This window comes from Ischnura elegans, chromosome 12 (assembly GCF_921293095.1).
Source record: "Ischnura elegans chromosome 12, ioIscEleg1.1, whole genome shotgun sequence".
NCBI lineage: Eukaryota > Metazoa > Arthropoda > Insecta > Odonata > Coenagrionidae > Ischnura > Ischnura elegans.
This window is the reverse complement of record NC_060257.1, coordinates 54603483-54625297: the sequence shown is the minus strand read 5'-3', so window position 1 is coordinate 54625297 and position 21815 is coordinate 54603483. Positions and strand designations below refer to the sequence as shown.

General features: G+C 37.8%; 1 protein-coding gene across 1 annotated transcript; it reads right to left on the bottom strand.

The window, feature by feature from the left end:
- Window positions 1–1975: 1975 nt before the first annotated feature.
- On the bottom strand, window positions 1976–19140 carry LOC124169640 (trypsin 5G1-like). Its single transcript, XM_046548294.1, has 8 exons — window positions 18986–19140; window positions 11398–11492; window positions 9908–9993; window positions 8993–9081; window positions 6399–6534; window positions 5339–5452; window positions 3994–4143; window positions 1976–2219 (listed from the first exon to the last, which is right to left on the bottom strand). The coding sequence occupies exons 2-8, from the start codon at window positions 11447–11449 to the stop codon at window positions 2067–2069; spliced, it is 780 nt and encodes a 259-aa protein (XP_046404250.1). The 5' UTR covers window positions 11450–11492; window positions 18986–19140; the 3' UTR covers window positions 1976–2066.
- Window positions 19141–21815: the final 2675 nt, after the last annotated feature.

Genomic DNA, 21815 nt, shown 5'->3' with positions numbered 1-21815 from the left:
TATTGGCACATAGGCTGCCATCACTTTGAGAAAATTGCAAAAGAATTAACATATGCATGACTTAATTTTGAATATAAAGTAATACATGTACCTAACAATATGTAATTGAACCTCATGTTCACTGCTCATTAACCCTAAAAGTGCCCACATTCACCTTTCCTTGGCATGTAAATTTTCTTTGTTCATAAAATTATTTCACTGATATGATTTTTTAAATAGTTTATTTAATATGTACTAAAGAAGAGAATTTTTCTGCACTCAGATTAATAGTCAGTATATAATGAGGAATGTTAATGGTTTTGACATTTTTATAAACGTCAGCATTTCTGTGTGAAATAGCCTGGCAATTTCCTGCTTAAATTAGGCTTCTGTGAATGGCTCAGAGGGTTTCCAGTGAGAAATGGGTGGTGGAATCCACGTGGAACCCACGTGGAATCCACGTTGAGTGGTGGATATTTGGTGGTGGTGGATATTGAGTGGTTGGACCCACGTGGAATCCACGTTGATTTCAAGTGGATTTGTGGTGATTAGCATAAAATGTTAAACAGAATTTCTAATTTGTGGAACTTAACTCTCTGGTGACATTGCGTCATTTATCATCCTGAAACCACGCTAGTTATGTGAAAATGTATCGCACATTCTATTTTTATATAATTCGTGGAAAGGCAGCCATGAGAGCACATGAAAAATCGTAGACACATGTATAGAAGGTTTAGATATACTAGAGTGGTTGAGGTTTTAATGGTTTTAGGACAGCACCAACTGCTGTTTTAATTTTTCCACCAAATTTCCACGTGGGTTCCACGTTGATTCCACGACCAAAATCACGTGGTATCCACGTTAATTCTCCACGTGGGTTCCACGTGGATTCCACCACCCATTTCTCACTGGGTTTAGTTTTGTCTGACACAATATTTTTTTGTGGAGAAGAATCATATTTATGAAGAAATCTCTGGGAAACTAAAGCCTCTGTAACCCACCAGAATGGATGTAATTGATCCTCATCCCCCTTGTAACTTAATCCTAAACTGCCTTGGAACTGATTGTGTCAGCCAATACCTATGTTCTAGAGATCCTTCACCCCTTCCTACTCCAACGCACCTTCTCATTTGAGCCATCACCATTTCGATTGATAGGTACTACAAATGTTTTTGCTCATAACATTGAGTCCAATAGAGGTATCCTATGTGTTGCTTCATACCATGATTTTGATTCATGGTGCAGTTCATGTTGGCCCCAAATTTATTGCAAAAAGGATAGTTAATTTTGGCTTTTATTTATTGGATTTCAATTCTCTTGAAAAATAATACTGGTTTGTATTTGGTGGATACTGGAAGTATATGTATGTATCTAAAATATGTTTGGTCAGTATTTTCATGTAAATATAGATGGAAAATCTAATTATTATCTGGTTTCTAAAATGCTTTCATGGCTTCATAGCTTTGCAAGGAGCCTTTCAAACATAATAAAGCTTGAATTATATTAAATTCATACTGCCATGCTCGTACATCTAATTCACCTCTTTTTTGAATGCACACATTTTATCTAAAATATATTCTTCTTGAAATAGGAATGGGTTGGCAGAGTAGTAATTAATTCTCCATAGTCCAATAGAAAGCCTCTAACAAAAAAACCTTCGGGAAAGAAACGGAAAGTAGTTGGACGGCATGCATGAGGCACAGAACTCAGAGAAACATCTCTTCATAATCACCAATTAAAATTGCCCATGGTTGGAAAGTTTCCTTTGTTTGATAGAGTATTAATAATACTTATTGAAGCCAAGTGCTACCAGCTAGTAGGTACTCTGCCATCTGTTAGCATCCAGCGTCGTATCAGTCTGAAAATTTTCACTTTTCGTTTAATCGCGAAAAATAGATATCGTCATTTAAAAATCAAATAGCATGAAATACGCACTCCAGGAGTACGTATTTCTTTAGTATCTTTCGATTTAGGCAATTAATAAAAAGGAAACCACCCTATTTGAAATATTTATTGAGAACAAAAGTTTTTAGAACATGAAAATAATGGTCATACATGTATATAGGCTAATATGCCATTACTCTCCATCACTTCTTCAAGCCAGTTTCCTTGGCTATGAATGCCTTCATTGACGATACTTTGGCGTAAACTCCTGGGTATCCTCTTTTGGCGCAACCTATTGCCCAGGATACAATGCCGTACAGCTTATCATTGGCGACCAGAGGACCACCACTATCACCCTGTGAGAGAATTTGATTTATCCATTCACAAAAAATCATTTAAAATCACTATAAAATATCTCCAAGTATGGAATACCCTCATGACTATTGCCAGGTAATACATGTGGACCAGACCAATCTAATTAGATTATTATGGTAAGGATAATAGTGACCATGAAAAATGTGGAATTATAATCTCAAATGTAAAGACTATGTATTTGAATATCCCCCGCCATTATGCTTATATTATTACGTTGTTCTTTTTGTCCTTGTTTTGATGCATGTATTCCCTTCTGATGAGTGTGTGCTTTCATGATAATGGTGGATTAAAGCTTCTTGAGAGTACGATTCCGCTGTGTACAATAATTATAAATATGTACAGCGAAACGTGCTTATAAGGATCACGCATGTTAAGATATCCCGCCTATACTGAGGGTAGTTTCTGGTCTTTTAGACTTTGCTACGATAGCCTATGTTAATTTCACTGCATGTGTTGAGTTCTGATGATAAAAAATCCCTGCAATTACGAACTATTCTTTGGTCCCTCAAGGAATTATTTCCTCTTTTAAAAAGACATTAAGGCCATCTTTGATACTTAACCGTTCCTTACCTTATCACCGGTAGTTATCACATGTGGCTATCACCTCATAGTTCTACTGTAGATCTTAAAATTCTTCCCTTTACTGCTGTTTAATGGAAAGGGTGGGATGATAGTTCATCATTACGAATCTATTGCTACACTAAAGACGATTTATGGAATGTTAGCCGGCAATACTGTGATGCGTACGGCAAAATCCTTCATTATGCATTTAACAAAATCCCGTTTATAACAAAAAGGAATGATGGTCCCCCAAACTATGATATAAGTAAGATTTATTGTATTTAGTAAATATCTTAGTGCCTACATGTTTAAGTGCTTCCAAAAGCTTCAAAGCTGACATTTTCATACAATTTTTCAAGTTCAAATCAGAAAGGGTGAATGGTAATTAATTGGACCAAACCAATCTAATTAGATTATTATGGTAAGGATAATAATGACCATGAAAAACTTCATTTGTCAAAGAGAAAATTAAGAGAAATATAAATTCTGAATTTAAGATGTATGTATGGCCTCTACAACAGCACCCTTATTTGACAAAAGCATTAAAATACTATTGTGCATATACTGATAATAATATGTATGACTACAAAAATAGATTAAAAGTCTGAAACTTCCATACAATTTTTTATTCAGTAAACCCCCACCAAGAGCCATGCTCAAGGAAAACACAACTTTTTTCTCAGGGTGGGTGCATAAAATCAATATATAAATTATGTAATTAATAAATACATTTTTACCTATGTTTGCATTCACCATGAGGCATTAGTATGAAATGCACAATTTGGTAACAGAATTTAACGATGAGTTAGACTTGTCATTTCAGCACAGGGTTTTAATGATATCTATTTTCGTACATTGGATGATGGTGCAATGCATTTTATTTGTAATATCAATTCCTTCGCTGCAAAAATGCTCAATGATCGACAACTGAAACAAATCCGCTCATCTAGGGGCCCAACAATACGGATGCTCTCAGGTGGCAGTAGCCGGAGCATAAACGCTCACCTCCAATTCTCTGCTACGGTATTATAATTGGGCTCCTAGATGAGCGGAATTGATTCGGTAGGCGATTGCTGAGATAATGTGCAGTGGAGGTATTGATATGTTATTAAGGCTTACGCCCATGCCCACGCCCACAAAATAACTATATCATTTATTACAATAGAAGATATAAAGTATGTAAATGCAATTTACCTGACAAGAATCCTTGCCTCCTTCCTTCACTCCAGCACAGAACATTTGATTTGTAATCCCACCGTACATTATGTAATCCAGAAAACACTCATTTCGGTCGTATACAGGGACTGTAACCTTCTGAAGGAATCTACCGTTAGAGCCTATATCCTGAGGAAATGGAATTGTTCATCATTATTTTAAGAGAGCATGTATAAACCAACATTGAAGAATTGTTAAAAACATAAGTTATCATCTTCAAAATTGTAATGGTATTGACCCACATGAAAATTTACCTTTATCTAAAGTTTGAAAATCTTGACTTTGTTCAAATATTTGTTTGCTAAAAATACCAATTGAAATTTGGCATTCATGGGTTCAAATTGTGAAAAACCATTGAAAATACTAATGCTTGAAAAATATATTGTAATTTTTTAATCAAATTTTAAACTAATAATGAAAACTTATTTAATTTTTTATGGTGGTTTGCCATGGAACAGAAATAGTTATTATAATTAGGGGTACCTACAGAGGATAGGAACTCAGAAGTACATATGGATATGGCTTTCTCAGAGCACTGTACACTGAAACTCAGAAATATTCAGATTCAGGGGTGGTCTGGGGTGAGTGGGGAGTGGAGAATTTTTGATGCTATTCTGAGTCATAAAAACTAAATAAAATGTCAATAAAAAATAGCAATTTTGTAAGAAAAAATATTTTCAAACGTGAGAACTTAACAGCTTATAAAGTTTAACAATGAATTATGGTTCGATTATTATATTAGGGAATTTGTTCCCTGAAACTGCACTGAAATCTAAGAAAACCTCAAAAATAATCTATACGAATAACCATTTCAAAATAGCATCACGATTACCTTTATTCTTCTCAGAGGCGTAGCCAGGGATTTCGTTCAGGTGAGAGGGGAAAAGTTTTGGAAAATAGTGCACTAATAATGGGTTTTAAACTAATTTTAATATTTTTCACTATCCAAAAAACTTTATTTGTTAAAGAAATATTTTGTAAATTAATGATTTTTCAATATTTTGTTTTATTTATGAGGGAAAATAATTGTGTTTCTGTATTTTGGAGGTGGGTCCGGACCCCCCCCTAGCTACGCCATTGATTCTTCAACCACCTTCATTTTATTTATTTTTTATATGATATTTTTACACTGAGTATGTTATAAATAAACCAACCGATACAAATGTTGAATTTTATAATAGCAAAAAGAAAACTTTCAGTTCAAGCATTTTGAGTGTTTTTTATTAAACTTTTTTATATAGGCTTCATGAAAGATGGGAGTATTGAGGGGGGCCTAAGTGATCAGCCTCCAGCAAACGTGACCAGACTGCACTTGTGCACATACCAATAAGTCACCCCATCCACTTATCACCACCATTGTCCCAGCATCCAGCTCCTCTCCTTCTGCAGGCAATGCAATAGGAGACACTGTACAACTGAAGACAAAAGGTTTTGAGACCTGTAGTATGAAATGAAATGAGATTTATTAATGGCTCTGAGACTGTACCCCTTGAGAAAAAATTATATACATTTTTTGAGCAACTGAAAATGGAAAAAAATTTGTGTTAATATAATGAAATAAGTATTCATTTATTTATATAATATTCAAAATAACAACAACATAAATTAACTCATGGTGAAAGAACACAAATGGTAATTTCCACACTTTTTAACTCCAAAACTCAACAACCTCCAATGGATTCAACACATTGTGTCATTTCAAAGTGAAAATGGCGCTAGATGTTGAAACCATGGTCGGTTGTTGAGTGTTGCATTTAAAAATGTGGTAATTATCATTTGTGATCTTCAACATGGATATATATTGTACTTCCACCAAATCAACTCAGAAACGCTCTTGAACGAATATAAACTAATACCCTAATACATTGAAATATACATTAATAAAATATAATTAAATATAAATTAATGCAATATCCAAAATATTCACTACAAAATTAATTGAATTTTAAAAATCTTTATACTTAAAGATTAAAGTTTTATAAATATTCAGGAAATTATTTAACAAAAAGTCGTCAGCATATGTTTTAAGTATAAAAATAGCAGTTTGTACTAACAGGGGCGGATCCATGATTTCCTTCTGGGGGGGGGGGGGAAGGAAGGCCGTATCCAAGATTTTCTTCTGGTGGGGCACAAGTATACCTCTTAATACAAAATGAACGCAATGATAATGGGACCGTATTAAAAATCTTGCATATTTTTTAAGGGTCAGGGAGGGGGGCACATGCCCCCCCCCCCTGGATTCGTCTATGTATACTAAAACTCTGTTATTAAATATTCAAATACAACTAACAAAAAGAAAAATAAACAAAAATTAGTGGTCTTCTAGTAACATATTTTAATATTTTATCTCATACCCATATAGCTATAGAAGAACAAAAAATTACCTTGAGTACTGCCATATCCCAGTCTAAGGTGACTGGATCATAATTGGGGTGAACAGTGAAATAAGTTACATGATAAATGTCCCCCTCATCAACGTCAAGAGAACCAGCCATGAGCTGCAGGCGATTGCGACCCACACTGAAAGGTAATAATTGGCCACAATTGCATGAAGGATTCCATTCAAGCACTATAGTTATCCTGTAGCTGTCATGTTCAAAGAAAAAATTGCTATTTGGAGAACGTGGGTGGTTCACTATTATTTTGATCTATTGTAATGAAGAGTGAAAAATAAAGAGAACAGCAATACTCCATTTTATTATCCACCAGCAGGAAGGATCCATTGGATCTAAGAAGCCGAGTTACCAACAAAGGAATCAGAGAGAAATAAATCATCAGTAGAATAGTGCAGTTGAAGAGGGCTTTCTACAAAAAGAAGAATCTCCTTACACCTGAGAGTACAAGCGTAGAAGTAAGGAAACAAAGCATATATAAAGCATCTGATGAATATAGCAGGTGCGCAGCTAGGAATTAAGGCTAGGGGGGATTTAGGAGACACTAATACTGGGGGATATGCAATAAGGGAGGAGTGGGTGCCCTCCCCCAGAAATATTTAAGATAAATAGCTCAAAATGGTGAGTTTAACGGCTTACTGAGGAATATTTTATTCTTACACTATTCTATAGGTAAAATATATCCAATTAAGTAAAATCTATTAAATTTTAAAATTTCACTGAGTTCTGGGGGGGGGGGTATCCCCAAAAATACCCATCACTACGCCACTGATATATGGAGCATGTTTCTCTAAAGGAGCAAGGATTGAATATGCTATTGGTTACTAGCTCTCTCCTGTCCAGCCACCAACAGTCAGGAAAAAGGGTACTGAAGGCAGGCACAGAAAGTTCTCAATATACGAACAAGACACATTCCGAGACCTTGTTCGTATGTTGAAAAACCTAGGCAATTGCACAGAAAGTGTAATTATCCTGCAACATGTAACAATGCATAACAATAGGGTAGTTTCCTTCATCAAAGAAAACGAAAGGCATTGATTACGATTCCTTACCCACTATTAGTGTATTCACAATGCACAAATTATTTGGTTTTTGAAATACCGGTTTAGACGAATGGCAAGGGTCAAATTTTATCCTCATTTGAAAAAGGCCAGATTGGCGCCCATGCGATTCCACTCCACGTGACGTCATAGGGACCTAGTTTCTACACGAGAGGATAGGAGTTATATATCGTCTGAGGTTACCAATGCATGCATGAGGCACAGAGCCCAGGGAAACATGTCTTAATAATCACCTACTAAAACTGGCTAAGGTCGGAAAGTTTTCTTCGTTTGATAAGGTATTAATAAACCTTTTTCATGCCAAGTGCTACCATTCAACAAGGAACTCAGCTACCTGCTGGCAGTCTGCGACGTATCAGCGCTAAGGCTCGCCTCAAGGTCACCTCACCGGGCGGGAGGGGGAACCAGAAATACGAGGTACGGAGATATTTCCCGGCATTCATACTTGAGCGTCGCGTTTTCGCGCGCTTGAAAATTTTCAATTTTCATTTAATCGCGAAAAATAGATATTGTCATTTAAAAATCTAAAAGCGTGAAATACGTACTCCAGGAGTAATAATCTTTCGATTAAGGCAATAAAAAAATAATAGGAAACTACCCTATTGTGATGGTGACGAACTGATCTTTCTGCGTATGGCTGGAGCCAAAAAAAATTCGCTGCGTGAATAACAAAGATTGGGCGAAATGCTGAACACAACTCCACAACGGTTTAGGCGGCATCCATTAATTACGTGAGTCGTTTAGGCGAGGGGGTTGAGCCGACTCTCACTCCATCTCACGTTGGGGAGAGGAGGCAAGTGTCACGTAATTTTTTTCCGCAAGAATCAGTGTAAAATGTGATTATAGACTATGATCTTAGCTATCTTAAATACTAGCCTTAACTTATCTTACATAAAAATAGCAAAAGCAGTCATTTTTTTTAAATAAATCCAACGCAATGAATGCATCGCAACGCAACTCAAATGAAGCATATATTAACGTTTTTACACTGAAAATACGCATTTTGACCAATCTCACGTGAGATTAGTGCTTGACAGCGATTTCCGGTTGAGAAGCTTGGGTTGGTCATTGTCAATGGGCGTACCCAGGATCAAAACTAGGGGAGGGTAAGCCATGGCCGTTCAAGTTGTAATATTTTGGCATGGAAAAGGTTAATGGGACCAGCATTTTAAGAAAATTTTATTTAATTTTTAGAAAACAACACTTTATTAGTTTTGAAAATTATTTGCAGGAAAAAAAATTATTTTTGTAACATGTCTAATACATGAGTTTAAAGAAAATGTAAAAATTGTTGAAAACTTTCATTTCCATCCAGTCCTAATTTTCCTTAAAGACTTTTGCAATTTTTTCTTAATGGGGGTGTGGGGGGCAGCTGACCCCTCCTGACCCCCGCTGGATACGCTCATGGTCACTGCTGCGAATTCTTCCGTTCCAGCAAACCAACACAGTATTTTTTTGCACCTATAACGTAATACCTACATCACGGCCATTGGATACGAGTTTCTGTTTCTCGTTGATACTCACTCGTGAACGCAGTGTGCGGCAGTCATGGCCCAGTCCTCGCTCAAGATGGATGCACCACAGATGTGATATACGCCTATTCTCAAGGAGAGCTGAAAGATGGAATAGGAGAAATTGGACACGAGGTCATATACATGAAGAAAATATGGTTTAAACATGCAGATTTAAATAAATTAAATAAAATAAAAGACAGGGCTCCACACAGTGACGCAGCCAGGAATTTTCTTCGGGGCGGGAATCTAAAACCAGGGTTGAACCAGGGGAGTTCGCGGGAAAACTTTTGAAAATCAGGGAACTAAGTAGTGTGTTTTAAACTAATTTAAACACATTTTACAATCGGAAAAAACTTCATTTTATAAAATATTTTGTTAAAATATAATTAGTTCTCAAGAAGTTATTGTGTTTTTATATTCCCGCGGGAGGGGAGGGCAGGGTCGGAACCTCCCTCGATGTACCACTGGCTCTGTGGATGGCTTTCAATTTTGGCCATAAAAACAAAACTAGGCAATTAAACCAAAACTCAAAACCTTCCGAAATTGCAGGACAATGCCGGTCATAAAAATATTTTAAACGGATCATAGCTAATAGTAGAATTGAGTGTAGAGCTGCGTAAAACCAATCTAAGGATCGTTGACCAGTGATGATATTGATGATCTTAGTCGTGGGCGTACCCAGCGAGGGGCAGGAGGGGGCAGCTGCCCCATCTAGAAACAAAAATTGCATATGTTTTTAAGGAAAATAATATTTTTTCAACCAAATAATTTTAAAAACTAATAAGGAGCCGTTACATTTTTCTCAAAATGTTGATTTCATTCACCTTTTCCATGCTTAAATCTTACCTATAACTTGAACAACAATGGTTTGCCACCCACCCACCCAAGTTTTGATCCTAGGTGTGCCCTTGATCTTATTCCTTACCTGGTAAGGGAACTCTCCGGGGGCTGCATCCTCCCCACCAATGATTCTCCCGTCAAGTAGCGGTCGCCCATTGGGCACTCGGAAGCCTTGGGAAAGAATAAGATGAATAATGTTGACAAAAGAATGAGATGAATAAGTGGGGTTACTAGGAGTATGCCTTGGGGGGGATGAGATGGCCTGAGTTGGCGACCCCCTCCCCGACGGGCAAAATCTGTTAAACGTTTTGAAAAAAGAAATGCCTGGAAATACATTTTATATCACTTTGGCTTTTAAAGATTGAACTTAAAGCAGATGCAGTTGTTATGTCTAATAATTATACGATAGCTTTAAATATATTTTGTTATTTATCTGAGGCTTTTCGGGGGGGATCTACTCCCTCACGACCCCCCCCCCCATAGTTACGCCACTGAGACGAGTAATGTTGACAAGCAGGGCTAGCCTGCCTGTTCCACAGCCAGGTTGACTCAGCTGCAGTACCTGTCGCAGCCTTGTCACCTATCGTTGTTGCACTGTTGCCTGTCATAGTGTTGCACCCAGTGGCGTAGCCAGGGGGGATACGCGGGGTCCGGACACCCCCCCGAAATATAAAAGCACAATTATTTTCCTTCATAAATGAAAACAAAATATAGAAAAATCATGAATTTACCAAATTTTCTTTAACAAATTATTTTTTCGAATATGAAAAGTGTTAAAATTAGTTTATACTGTTTACACCGTAAGTTGGCGCACAGGTCCGCGAAGTACCAGAGCCGCGAGCAAAGGAGGGTAGGAAAGGACCGACAAAAAAACTGTACAGGAACGACACAGGTAGTTGGTGGGTCCGTTCGCCTGTCCCTTTCCTCTCCCCGACGAAGGCAACTAGCACCTCTAATAGAATTATTAACTTTTTTTACTTTCTCATAATATCTCAATCTTAATAGCATATTTTTAAAGTACCAAAAAAGCTGAGAAGAATGATATAAAACACGAAGTGCTCCTATCATAAATAACGAAATAGTCGAAAGTTATTTTTTAGCCGTTATACTGAGTGTTTTGTTTTAACTTTCGACCATTTCGTTATTCATGGTCGGAGTACTTCGTGTTTTATATAATTCTTCTTCGTGTTTTAAATTTTGTAATATACTAAAAATCTGTACATGAAGTCAAAATGCAAGATGCATTCAAGTCGTGTATATGAAATATCAAGTAAGGATTACAAATGTATTTCAAATATGCATTTTAAAATACTTATATTTGGAATACTGCCCAGCCCTGAGCGCCATTAAAATATTTTCGAAAGATAACTTAAAGACGACAATATAGGAGCGGAGCTCATTAATATCTTCAAAATCGCAAGCAGACATTTTTCTTGCCGGAAATGGGTTACGAGAGAAATCCGTCGCTCAAATACACATAAAATACACAAAACACGACCGGTAAAGAGTGAGTTATGGGTGCTCTCAATGTCTGTGCATCTATCTACAAATAAACGTGACTGTTTAGGTACTCACTCGAAGCGCTGGCTATAACAGCCAAAGCGATGACCGCTGTAGTCGCATTCATCCTTACAGTTGCTAAGCGATGGCAGGGCGCGTTCCGTAATTCACTGGAAAAAATTGTATAAAACCGTATAAAAATTTTATACAACTTATACAGGTTGTATACAACTTATACACAAATTGTATAAATTGTAATAAGTCACTTGCTGTACACAGCATATACAATTTTTATACAATGTATATAATTTAAATACAATGTATACGATTAGTGTATGGTCGCGTCGCTGAAGGAAAAATTTCCGATTTTAATTATGCATAATTTCCAAGTTTCACGGGAAAAATAGGCATCATTGGGGTGCAAACCGAAATTTATACTCCTACGTGATGACGTGATCAATCAAATTCATAACTTTTCAATGCTTATCCTCGCAATTGCGAACATTTTACTGCCAAATATCGGAAAAAGTGGATCGCATTGCACCCATCACGGCGCCGCGGACATTTTTGAAAACCATACGAGTCCCGGCTTTCGGGCGTTCCTCCGCGTTGAGATGGCCACTTCGAAAGTGACGACTTCGAAAGAACTTGAAGATACTGTTGTCACCGATGGTCATCTCAACGCGGAAGAACCCCCGAAAGCCGAGAATCATATGAAGAAACGCCGCGGAATCCTTAGATCTAATTTTTGAAAACCGATTAAAATGGGACCGAATTGGCAACAGAAATCAGCCTTCCGTGGGATGGAATTTGGCCCCCTCTATGCAGTTACCTTGGCGAACACAGCGCCATTATTATGCAGGGTGGAGAAAAATCGCGTCACGAAACTTTAATCCTGGTTAGCTGATGGAAGTAGGAATCAAAATGAACGATGATGTTTTGGTCGATAACGCACGCAAGGCGTGACTGATATTTTCCTACCATATTCCTATGGATTACTGAAATAGTACCATTATTTTATGGTGACCCTGTATTACAGATAATAAACAATTACACTGATCTTTAAACTATGTAATGCTGGTCGCTATGCATCGCGCACTGGCAGTGGCGGATATATATGGGGGCGCATGGGGCGCGCGTCCCCCCTTGCGGAGTTGCCCGCATTTCCGAACATTGTAGGACTACAATTGTGACTTTTTTATATCATAAGATAACATTGTTATGTTTTTGCGTATAACCAGTTTAAACAAAAGTATCTTAAAATTTACATGTAACTTGATTATTTTTTATTACGATAAAAGTATAGGTAGCTCAAAATATCTTTTGCGCTCCCTTGAGTTTTTTCCTTATCCGCTACTGCGCACGGGAGCGGTTGAAGCCATGCTGAAATATGGGTCCCACCCGCGAGTCTTTGAAATGGGAAATTAGGCAAATTTCGATTTAAAAATAGTGAGTGCATTTTTAGGCGAAGAAACGATCGCATGGGATCCTAGCAACTTATCTTCCAAGCCGCCATCAAATCCAAAATGTATGAGGGGAGTGCCGAATATTATCACTAATATTGCACATTTTAATGAGGCACAACTATGGAGGTTCTTCTTAAGATGGCCAGATGCGCAATGTCATTACTTCACACTGGGAGGGGTTATGAGGAATCGATTGGTTGAAGTACAGTGGTTTGCACAGGGGGGCTGCATAGAGGAGGCCCCAATCCATCCCATATAAAGGTGATTTGTGTTGCCACTTCGGTCGGTTTTCAAAAATGTCCACGGTGTGGTGATAAGTGCAATGCGATCCACTTTTTTCCAATATTTTGAAATAAAATGTTTGCAATTGCGAGGATTGTCATTGAATTATTCAGTCGTATTGGCCGAAAATACGGAAAACGACTTGTATTTCACTCTGGTTTTATCATGTTTACCTTTTAAATTTTTTTTACTTTTAAATTTTTTACCTAAAAAATTTTTCCCGCAGGTAATGGATGGGTTGGCTTCATTCGCCCACATAATAATGTCCAATGTAGTTTAACTTTTTCCTCATTAAAACGAAACTCATTCACTCAATAGTTAAACCCGAAAGATAATTCTCACCCCAGACTAAGTTGCAGTAAACTGACATTTAAGAATTCAGGTCCGTGGAATAAATTTCTTTCCCTGGGCCACCTTGAAGTTCGTAGTTTACTTCGTCACCAACTACTTAAGCATGCACGCTCCCTGAAGAAGGTTTTAGATATTCGAACTGACTCATATTTTTAATGTCTTAAACTGGATCAAGGGAAGTAATGAGCAGGAAGTACACCAACATTGGTGATAGGTTTTGAAAGACAATGATTCAAATATTAGTTACATCAATGAATTTAAAAAAGTTTACTAAACTTTCAACTTTTCGAAAAGTATTTCACGGTGTCTTCAGAAAATTTCCATAACATACTTTCTTTTGTGGAGGTATTACAACCACAGTCTTTCCTACTCTACCAATAGCTAATATGCAGACAATTCAATGTAATGAGGGTGACTAGGTAAATATAAGCCTTTTCTTACATATAATGTAAATTATGTTTAAAGACTTGTTAAATTATACCACATTATGAGTGCAATCCATTTCTATCCCATGATGTCCAATGATGCGAACATCACGTAAGGAAGGAAAAAAAATTCATAAAATATATACTCATAACAAAAATCAAAGCGCAGACAGCTAGCTCCAACCTCAGCCATTGAAGCTACGCTCCATACAAAACACTTGCCCCTAAGTTGACCCACTTGGCTTTAATGATACGTGGGTTGCGTATATTAAGGATAGCATCTGTTAAAGCCGTTTCGAGGGAAAATACCTCTTTGACTCTCGAATTCAAAAATATACGTCTGGCCCATTCCTTACTTTTTTACAAATTTTTTTGTCGAAGCAACGGCTCGCGGCTGAAAGTAATTGTCGTATGTCTTTGAACACCAAGTCCATGAAATATCTAGATGGATAATATTGGAAATAGCTTTTTCAGGGTGGGGAAAATCATTTACAATGAAAAGGTTGGAAGCCGCAACATTATCAAGGGTTTCATTAGGCTTAAATTTATTGAACAATAAAGAAAAAATACATCTTTCAGAGTGGCTAAAAGGCAGCATTTTTCGATCGCACAGTTTTTTCAGGTCCCATTAAAATGAGAGATATACTTCCCCGAAGGCATAGCCATAGGAATCCCATTTTGCCTTCGTACAACTAGGAAGAATAAGAATCTTAGTCTGTAGTGAAAACACTCATAAAGCATTGAAAATTTTCTGGGGAAGGGCCCCCGCACCTCTCGCTTACCCTGGCGGGTAAGCCATACCCCCCAGGCCCCCAGTATTAGTTTCACCCAAACCCCCAGACTTAATTCCTGTCTGCGCCCCTAGTGCGAAAGTTCTATTGTATGGATGGTCTATTTCTCCGAGTTTCATGATCTTCGTCTAAAGCAGTGTAGCACGTAGGATCACGAGGGTGGATCATCCATGCTCCGCACATTTGACCTGCCTCGGTAGGTCAGGAAGCCCGTTTTCCGTAAAGCACCCAAAGCAGCCTTTATCGACTTTGTCTGTATTCTGCACATTACCACAAACCTAACTGTCCTGACCGCGTGCGCCCGAACTTCGCAAATTGCTGCTATGCCAACGGCAAAAGGTCGTCTCTCGTAGTTTAATTAGGAATATAGACATGTACTATGGGGGAGAAAAGTATCCCAACAAAGTTTGTGCCGCCACTCTCGCTCCGCGGAATAGTGGGTTTCCTTTCCAGTGGATTGTTATTCTTTTGTCAGTGAGGGAAATTCAAGCAAGGCACACCATTTCCTATCTCCGTCGTCCAAATACGCGACCGACTACTGAGTCACCCACAACCCAGAGCATGATTCGCGATGAACTCCGTAGAATTGAGGCGCATTCAATGGCATCATGTGCGCACAATGGTAACGCTCCTCTGAATTTTTCTTCGCCTATCTCAACGATACGGCAAAAATCACTACCCACGTATTTGAATGCAGTTGATTTTGAAGGAGTTTTAGCTCTTCCGGAAGGACTGACGAGCACATTGCCAGAACGCGTTTTTCTTGCGATCGAGAAGGATATGTTCCTATCTTGATTTAAGATGCCTTAGTCAGCAGGCGAAAGGGGGAAAAGTAGTCAGCTTGTTGGAGGCAGGCTTAAGCGTAGCGGAAACAAGGCGAAGGATGAATAAAAATTGAAGTACCGTGTACTACTCGGAGAAACGCAAAAGGGAGGGTAATGAGGTATTGAACAATCGGAGAAGACCTCCACCTGATATCAATCAGAGAAGTGACCGATTAGGACCAAGGTGTACAACCGCAGATGTTGATACTGACATATAATGCATCTAAGTGCAGCTGAGATTTCGAATTTTATAACTGGAGAAATATTGTCCCAAGTGAGGTGTGAATTCATTGGAGTATATTTTCGTCCTTTATTTCTCCATTATTTTTGTTCACATTAATTTAGATATCTATTTGACCCTTAAATATTGTCACAAGTAAGCGAAATGTCATGCACTGTTTTGATTTAAAAATATTTGTTTTCAATTAAATTGGAAAGAAAGTGAGGTATCAAACTACAGAAAATAAATGTTTTTTTTCCACTGGCTAGGGAAAAATAAAATGTTAGTTTTGTTTTACGATTTATGGAATTTAACTAGAAAAATTGTGTGTCGTCAATTAAATTTTAAGCAATCACGTGCATATGATTGAGAAATATTTCAGTCGCAATTGACGCACTAAAACCTTTAAAAGTGATAATTGTCTAGGTATGAGTGTTCACCATAAATTTAATTCTGGGACGTTGTTGAGTGAACTTTAACGTATTTTTCGCCGTGCAGCATATTGAGCCCTGAAGGTCTTTTTTTAGAGTAGAGAGTAGGGAAGGGTGCAGATATAATGGTGGGTTAATAAATAAAAGGGTAAATTCAGATGTTCTCACAGGTAAAAGTTCTTCAAGAAATGAGAATAGAGTGAAAGAAAGAAAAATCACCCTGCCATAATCAGCATTACAAATTTACAATAATACAGGCTATAACTTTAAGCATGAGAAACATCAGTTGAATCATAATATCAAAGGCAGTCAAGGTTGCAGAACCATGAAGTAGGGATATAGAGCCTAAAAATAGTCTAATCGACAACAGCGAATGAAAAACAGTCCCGAATCGCAATAATACTAGTTTCAAAGTAATAGCCCTGGCATTAATTAATTGCCGTAGTTTAAGGAATTAAATTCCCGAATTCTACCATTTAATTCACAGGACGAAGTAAAATGTTATCATGGGAACAAATAGCTGACTAACAGATGAAGATTCAGACGGTAAAATCTTCACAAAATCGTTCATTGTTCATCGAAAAAATTGAATAAATCGAACTGGAGGCGGAGTATTAATAACTGTAAATAATTCAATCGTCAGATAAGCGGATACCATAACTGAGACCAGCGTTTAATCTTCGTGGTGTTCAATTAAATATCTTAAATCTAAAAATATATTACTTAGTAGTTAGTACTAAAGAGCACCAAACGCAGATATAACATCAAAGTTAGATTATGAAACGCAAATAAACAGCATAGCATACCCTGAAAGAAACTTGATTTTTGAGATTAATTGATTTGCGAGAGTTCATTACACATTTTTACATAAAAAAATTATTTTAAATAGCAACCACACCCAACAGAGGAGAAAGTATTCCTGATTCAATAGCGACAAGTATACCTAATCAGGTAATAAACGTGAGAACCGCCGAAGGAATAAGTGACCATAGGGTAGTAACTGCAAAGGTTTCTCTAAATTCCACGGAAATTTTCAAGAAAGAACGTAAAGTTTTCCTTTTTAAGAGCTGATTCTGTTGGTTTTAAGAGTCATCTGAAAAATGCTTTCCCCGCGATATAAATAAGTACTTGAACCTTAGATTATTGCAATTATAAAATTTTACGATTTCATTGGTAGCTTTCATTACAGAATAGCGTTAAAATATTATGTGAAAATAAATGAAGGTATTAGAGAACCTGATGATTTTGTGAAAAGGTTAATCGTAAGGTTATTTTTGAGCCTTTTTTTAAATTTCAGTGCAGCGTCAAGGAAAGCATTTTCTATATATATATGAGAGAACTTTACTTCACTTCAAAATTTACCAGCTTTACACCTGTAATTATCAATTTTCACAGTATTTTTTAATGCGGAAATTTAATTTTCATTAACTTTTATCTTGTTTTTAAAAGACAGAATCGAGAAATAATCTTTTTCGTGCATGCAGTTTTCTAAAATTATTCGAAGAGGACTACCGAATTTTCCGGTAAGGAGTAAGGATTGCCCCACCATAAGTCCTTCTCAAGGGCTCCCAATCTACCCAGACCGCCCCTGGATTCGTCAAGCTTTCTTGAAAATATTTGTGGATGACATAGCGAGAGAGAGGTACTACTACGCATACGAAATGCCATACCATTTATATGTAACGAGTATATAAGATTCAGCGCAGAAATACTATCTACGTTAAATTAATAGAATACAAAGAAATCCGCGCAGTTAAAAAAATACTGCTAAATCCGTAAAGAAAGCGATGCCCAAATTATCAGAAATAAATTAGAAATAAAGCCGTCAGAGATTCGAGGGCTACGCTAATGGCTTATATTTCTTGAGCAATTAAAAATAAATATCATTCAGTGTAACATAAAAAATATAGAAAGATCTTTACTTTGCCATTTCATGACCAATAGAAATCATTAACGAAGAAAGATGTTTTGCCCATCGGAAAGGTGTAGTAATTAGTTTTTTTCCCTAGTTAAAAAGGACTAAAATAGTTGATAGGTGGTACTTTGTACACGCATTTGGGGTTATCTATAAGTTACGGGTGGCATTTAGGGGGGCCGTGGGTCAAGGCGATTTTCACCCCATCTCATGTGGGGTACAGGGTCGTACTGGCAAATATCACAATATTTTTCCGCGAGAAACAGTGCAAAATTGCGATATAAGTAATCGAATATAAAAGCGTATAACTAATATTAAATAAAAGTAATTAAACAAATTTGTTTTTTAATGCTTACCATGCTGACCTCTCAGTACTGGGCGCTACCAATAATTTTGTGTTATTTATTAAGAACTAACCGTTGATGCGAGAAATAGATGTTTTGTATCCCTTTAATGAATGAATTTTCCTTTTTTTCATTTATTTATTTTGAGGCTAGTGCCATTTTGTTAAAAAATAGGAAACTGCGTTTTTTAAAAGACGGATGAATTAATATGACGCCTGTAGCAAAAATATTAATGATATCACAAAAGTATTAATTTTTCTATCGTTTTTTTATTTTTTTATTTAGAGGTTAGAACCACTAAGTTGAAAAATGGCAGGCTACGATTTTTCAAGAGACGGATAGCGTAAAATTACGTAGGTACCAAAAGTCGAAGGATTTTACGTGGCGTAATATTACGCCCTCAGCACCCAAAGTGGTAATAAATCCAACGCAATGAAGCATAATGTAACGTATTGATATGAAAATTTCCAGATGCCACCAATGTGAAGCAAACATTTAGGCCGTTTACTCATTATTTCGTATTTAAATATTTACAGGATCAGTATTATGAGTCTATCAGGTGAAAGATACTGCAAGCATTGGCGTATTCATTGAGCTTAAATACTAAAACTTACCGAATATATAGTATGGGATGATTCTGGATCAGATGCGTCTGGTCTTCTCAATTCCGCTGTCCTGGTGAAAGTGACTTGGAAATGCTGTGGGCCTCTGCTTATATAGCATTGTGAGCTACCGTGGACCCACCAAAGAGGGGAAATCGGAAGACGTCATTCCTCACGGATGTTAGTATCACCCATGTCTCACCCAGGCATCACCCATGTGTCACGTGTCCCTTGACGATTTGCGCCAATAAATATTTATAAAATGACCTCTAGAACGAGCATAATAATTTTGGAACACTCCGAAATTGACCGGACGAATAAAAGATATCCGATTCTCAATACTACGAAAACATTTTCTTCTATTTAATCAACGGTGAAATCGTACTCCAATACAAGTTATTGATTGACGTAATAGATCTTTTTCAAGAAAAGAATCTTATTTTCAACAGGAAGTTTAGTTGTTCGCATACTTTTATAAGTCTCCCATTGCAGTATTTACGGTTTTTTAAGAGAGAACGTCGTATCATCGCTAAGATTAACGTGGGTGTTTGTTGACAATCGCGCTGTACTGCATCCGCTGTGACTACAATTGCTCATCATCATTAGTCAACAATCCTAAGATTGGTTTGACGCAGCTCTCCATTTCTCTCTTCTATCCGCTAATCTCTTCATAGCTTCATATTTATTCTCTTTTACATCCTTTATAACCTGTCCTATATAACTCATTCGGTGCCGTCCCTTGCCCTTTTTCCCTTCCACTTGTCCTTCAACGATTGTCTTCATCAGACCATCGTGCCTCAAAATGTGGCCAACTAAGTTGTCCCTTCTTCTGCTTAATGTTTTTAGGAGGCTTCTCTTCTCTCCCACTCTCCTTTGCACTTCCTGTTTACTCATACGGTCAATCCATTTTATCTTCATCATTATTCGGTAGCACCACATTTCGAATGCTTCCACTCTTGACTTCTCTGCTGCTGTCACCGTTCAAGCCTCGCATCCATAGAGAAACATACTCCATACGTAGCATCTGATGAATTGTTTCCTTACTTCTATGCTGGTATTTTCAGCTTAGCACCTTCTATCCTTAGCACACTATACACAAGAACTATCTCTCCACAGTGATCTACATCCGTGAACTGACTACCTCGTTTCGTCTTCCTTGAATATTTCTATCTACTGTTGGAGCCCTGGAAGCCCTGCTCATTCCCTTCATTCCTTTGTAATTCATAGACACAATTTTATCACAAGCTTATAATATTTTGTACATAAAGAGTACTTTGGAACAAAGCCTGCTGGAATGGTTCGCGGCCGTATGGCGGCAAAAAATCAAGGTTTCAGGGGTCGGTACCCAGTACATAGGACGGCGTTGAAGGGTTAAAATTGACATTATAGGCTTTAAAAGCATTAATCATGACACAAGAGGAACAACCTATTCAATACTGCACCACTAGCATGTAAATCTTGTCATCAGGAGCAAAGTCTTTGCTGAGGGAGGGGAGGGTGTTGAGGGGAAGTCTGTAGTAAGTGGTGCGGGCCGTAACTCAGCGGTGCCGCGGTGCGGGGTGGCGCCCTTTACCCGGTGGTGGATACCTTTACGACGGAGGAAATCTCCTAAACGCTTAGAGATAGGTAAAAAAAAATAGAAAATTGGCCCTAATGAACTTTACTTTTACGTTTTACCTAGGAATAGCACTTTTTTGACCCCAAAAAACTCAATTGAGGGTCCTTAGTGCTTAGGGCCCTTGGGGCACGGGTTGCCGTTATTTTAAAGTAACCAAATTTTAGCACGTGAATATAGACCTCATTTGGATCATTTTTAGACCAGGAAAACAAATTTTCGCAATTCTGAAAAATAAGGGCCGGCCTGGGTGTCGCTGTACTGACCATCGTGATCTCCACCTTCACTCATATGAAGAAGAGCTGCTGCCCTCTCCTCCGGGTGATGTGAGGCATAATTGTTGGCGGCCTCTCATCGCCAAGTCACGGTATCTTCACAGGTTTAGTGTATCATTTAGATTGCCTATCTCACCCAGGGATAGACCCATACCACCTCGGATAACCGCCGCTTTTTGTCCACGACTGCTTATTCGACAAGTAAACTTGCTTATATCGCAGCTAACCTCTATATCTAGAGGTTGACCCACCATCCGACACCCGGTGGACGCACTCGGTGGCTTAAAGCTCAGCCGCGAGCTACAATTGCTATTGACGCTTTTTTGTGCCCGTGAAAATTCTTTATTTGCGCAAATCCAATGCCGACGCATGTATGGTTGGACAAACATTCAGAGGCTAAGACTTCCGGTCTCTGGTCGTCGGCGTATCCTAATGCGTGCTCCCCTGTTAAACACCCTAGACGTGGCTCGGAGGTTATTATGTAGATGCAGCTGTAGCTGTAATGTAATCGGAGTAGCGCCCGTGAGCCTCTCTCTGGCGCAGACTGAACCTACGCGGCACATCCTACCCCCTATATTTTTCGGGGAATCGTGAGTTTCTCTTGATTAAAAATTCAGTGCTTAAGTACCCAAAACGGCGCATTAAAATTTAGCTTGCATGGAATAATCTTGCAGCTAACTTATGAATTCAAAATATAAAAGAGTGCTGCACATTGGACCCAAATTGGTCTCAACCGAGTTGTTTCAGAATAATTTGAGAATTTTGTTGATCGCAGGAAATTACAGCGTATTATAATGTAATCGCTGAGAAGTGGCTTAGCTTTATTCAAGCCTAGATAGTGCGTAAACCATCCAGATGACTTTGGTTATGAATACGGTGAAATTACTTTTAAGGCTCAAAGGTGGAAAATTCCTCCCTTTTTCAGACATAAGGTTTTTTTTGACTGCCTGTT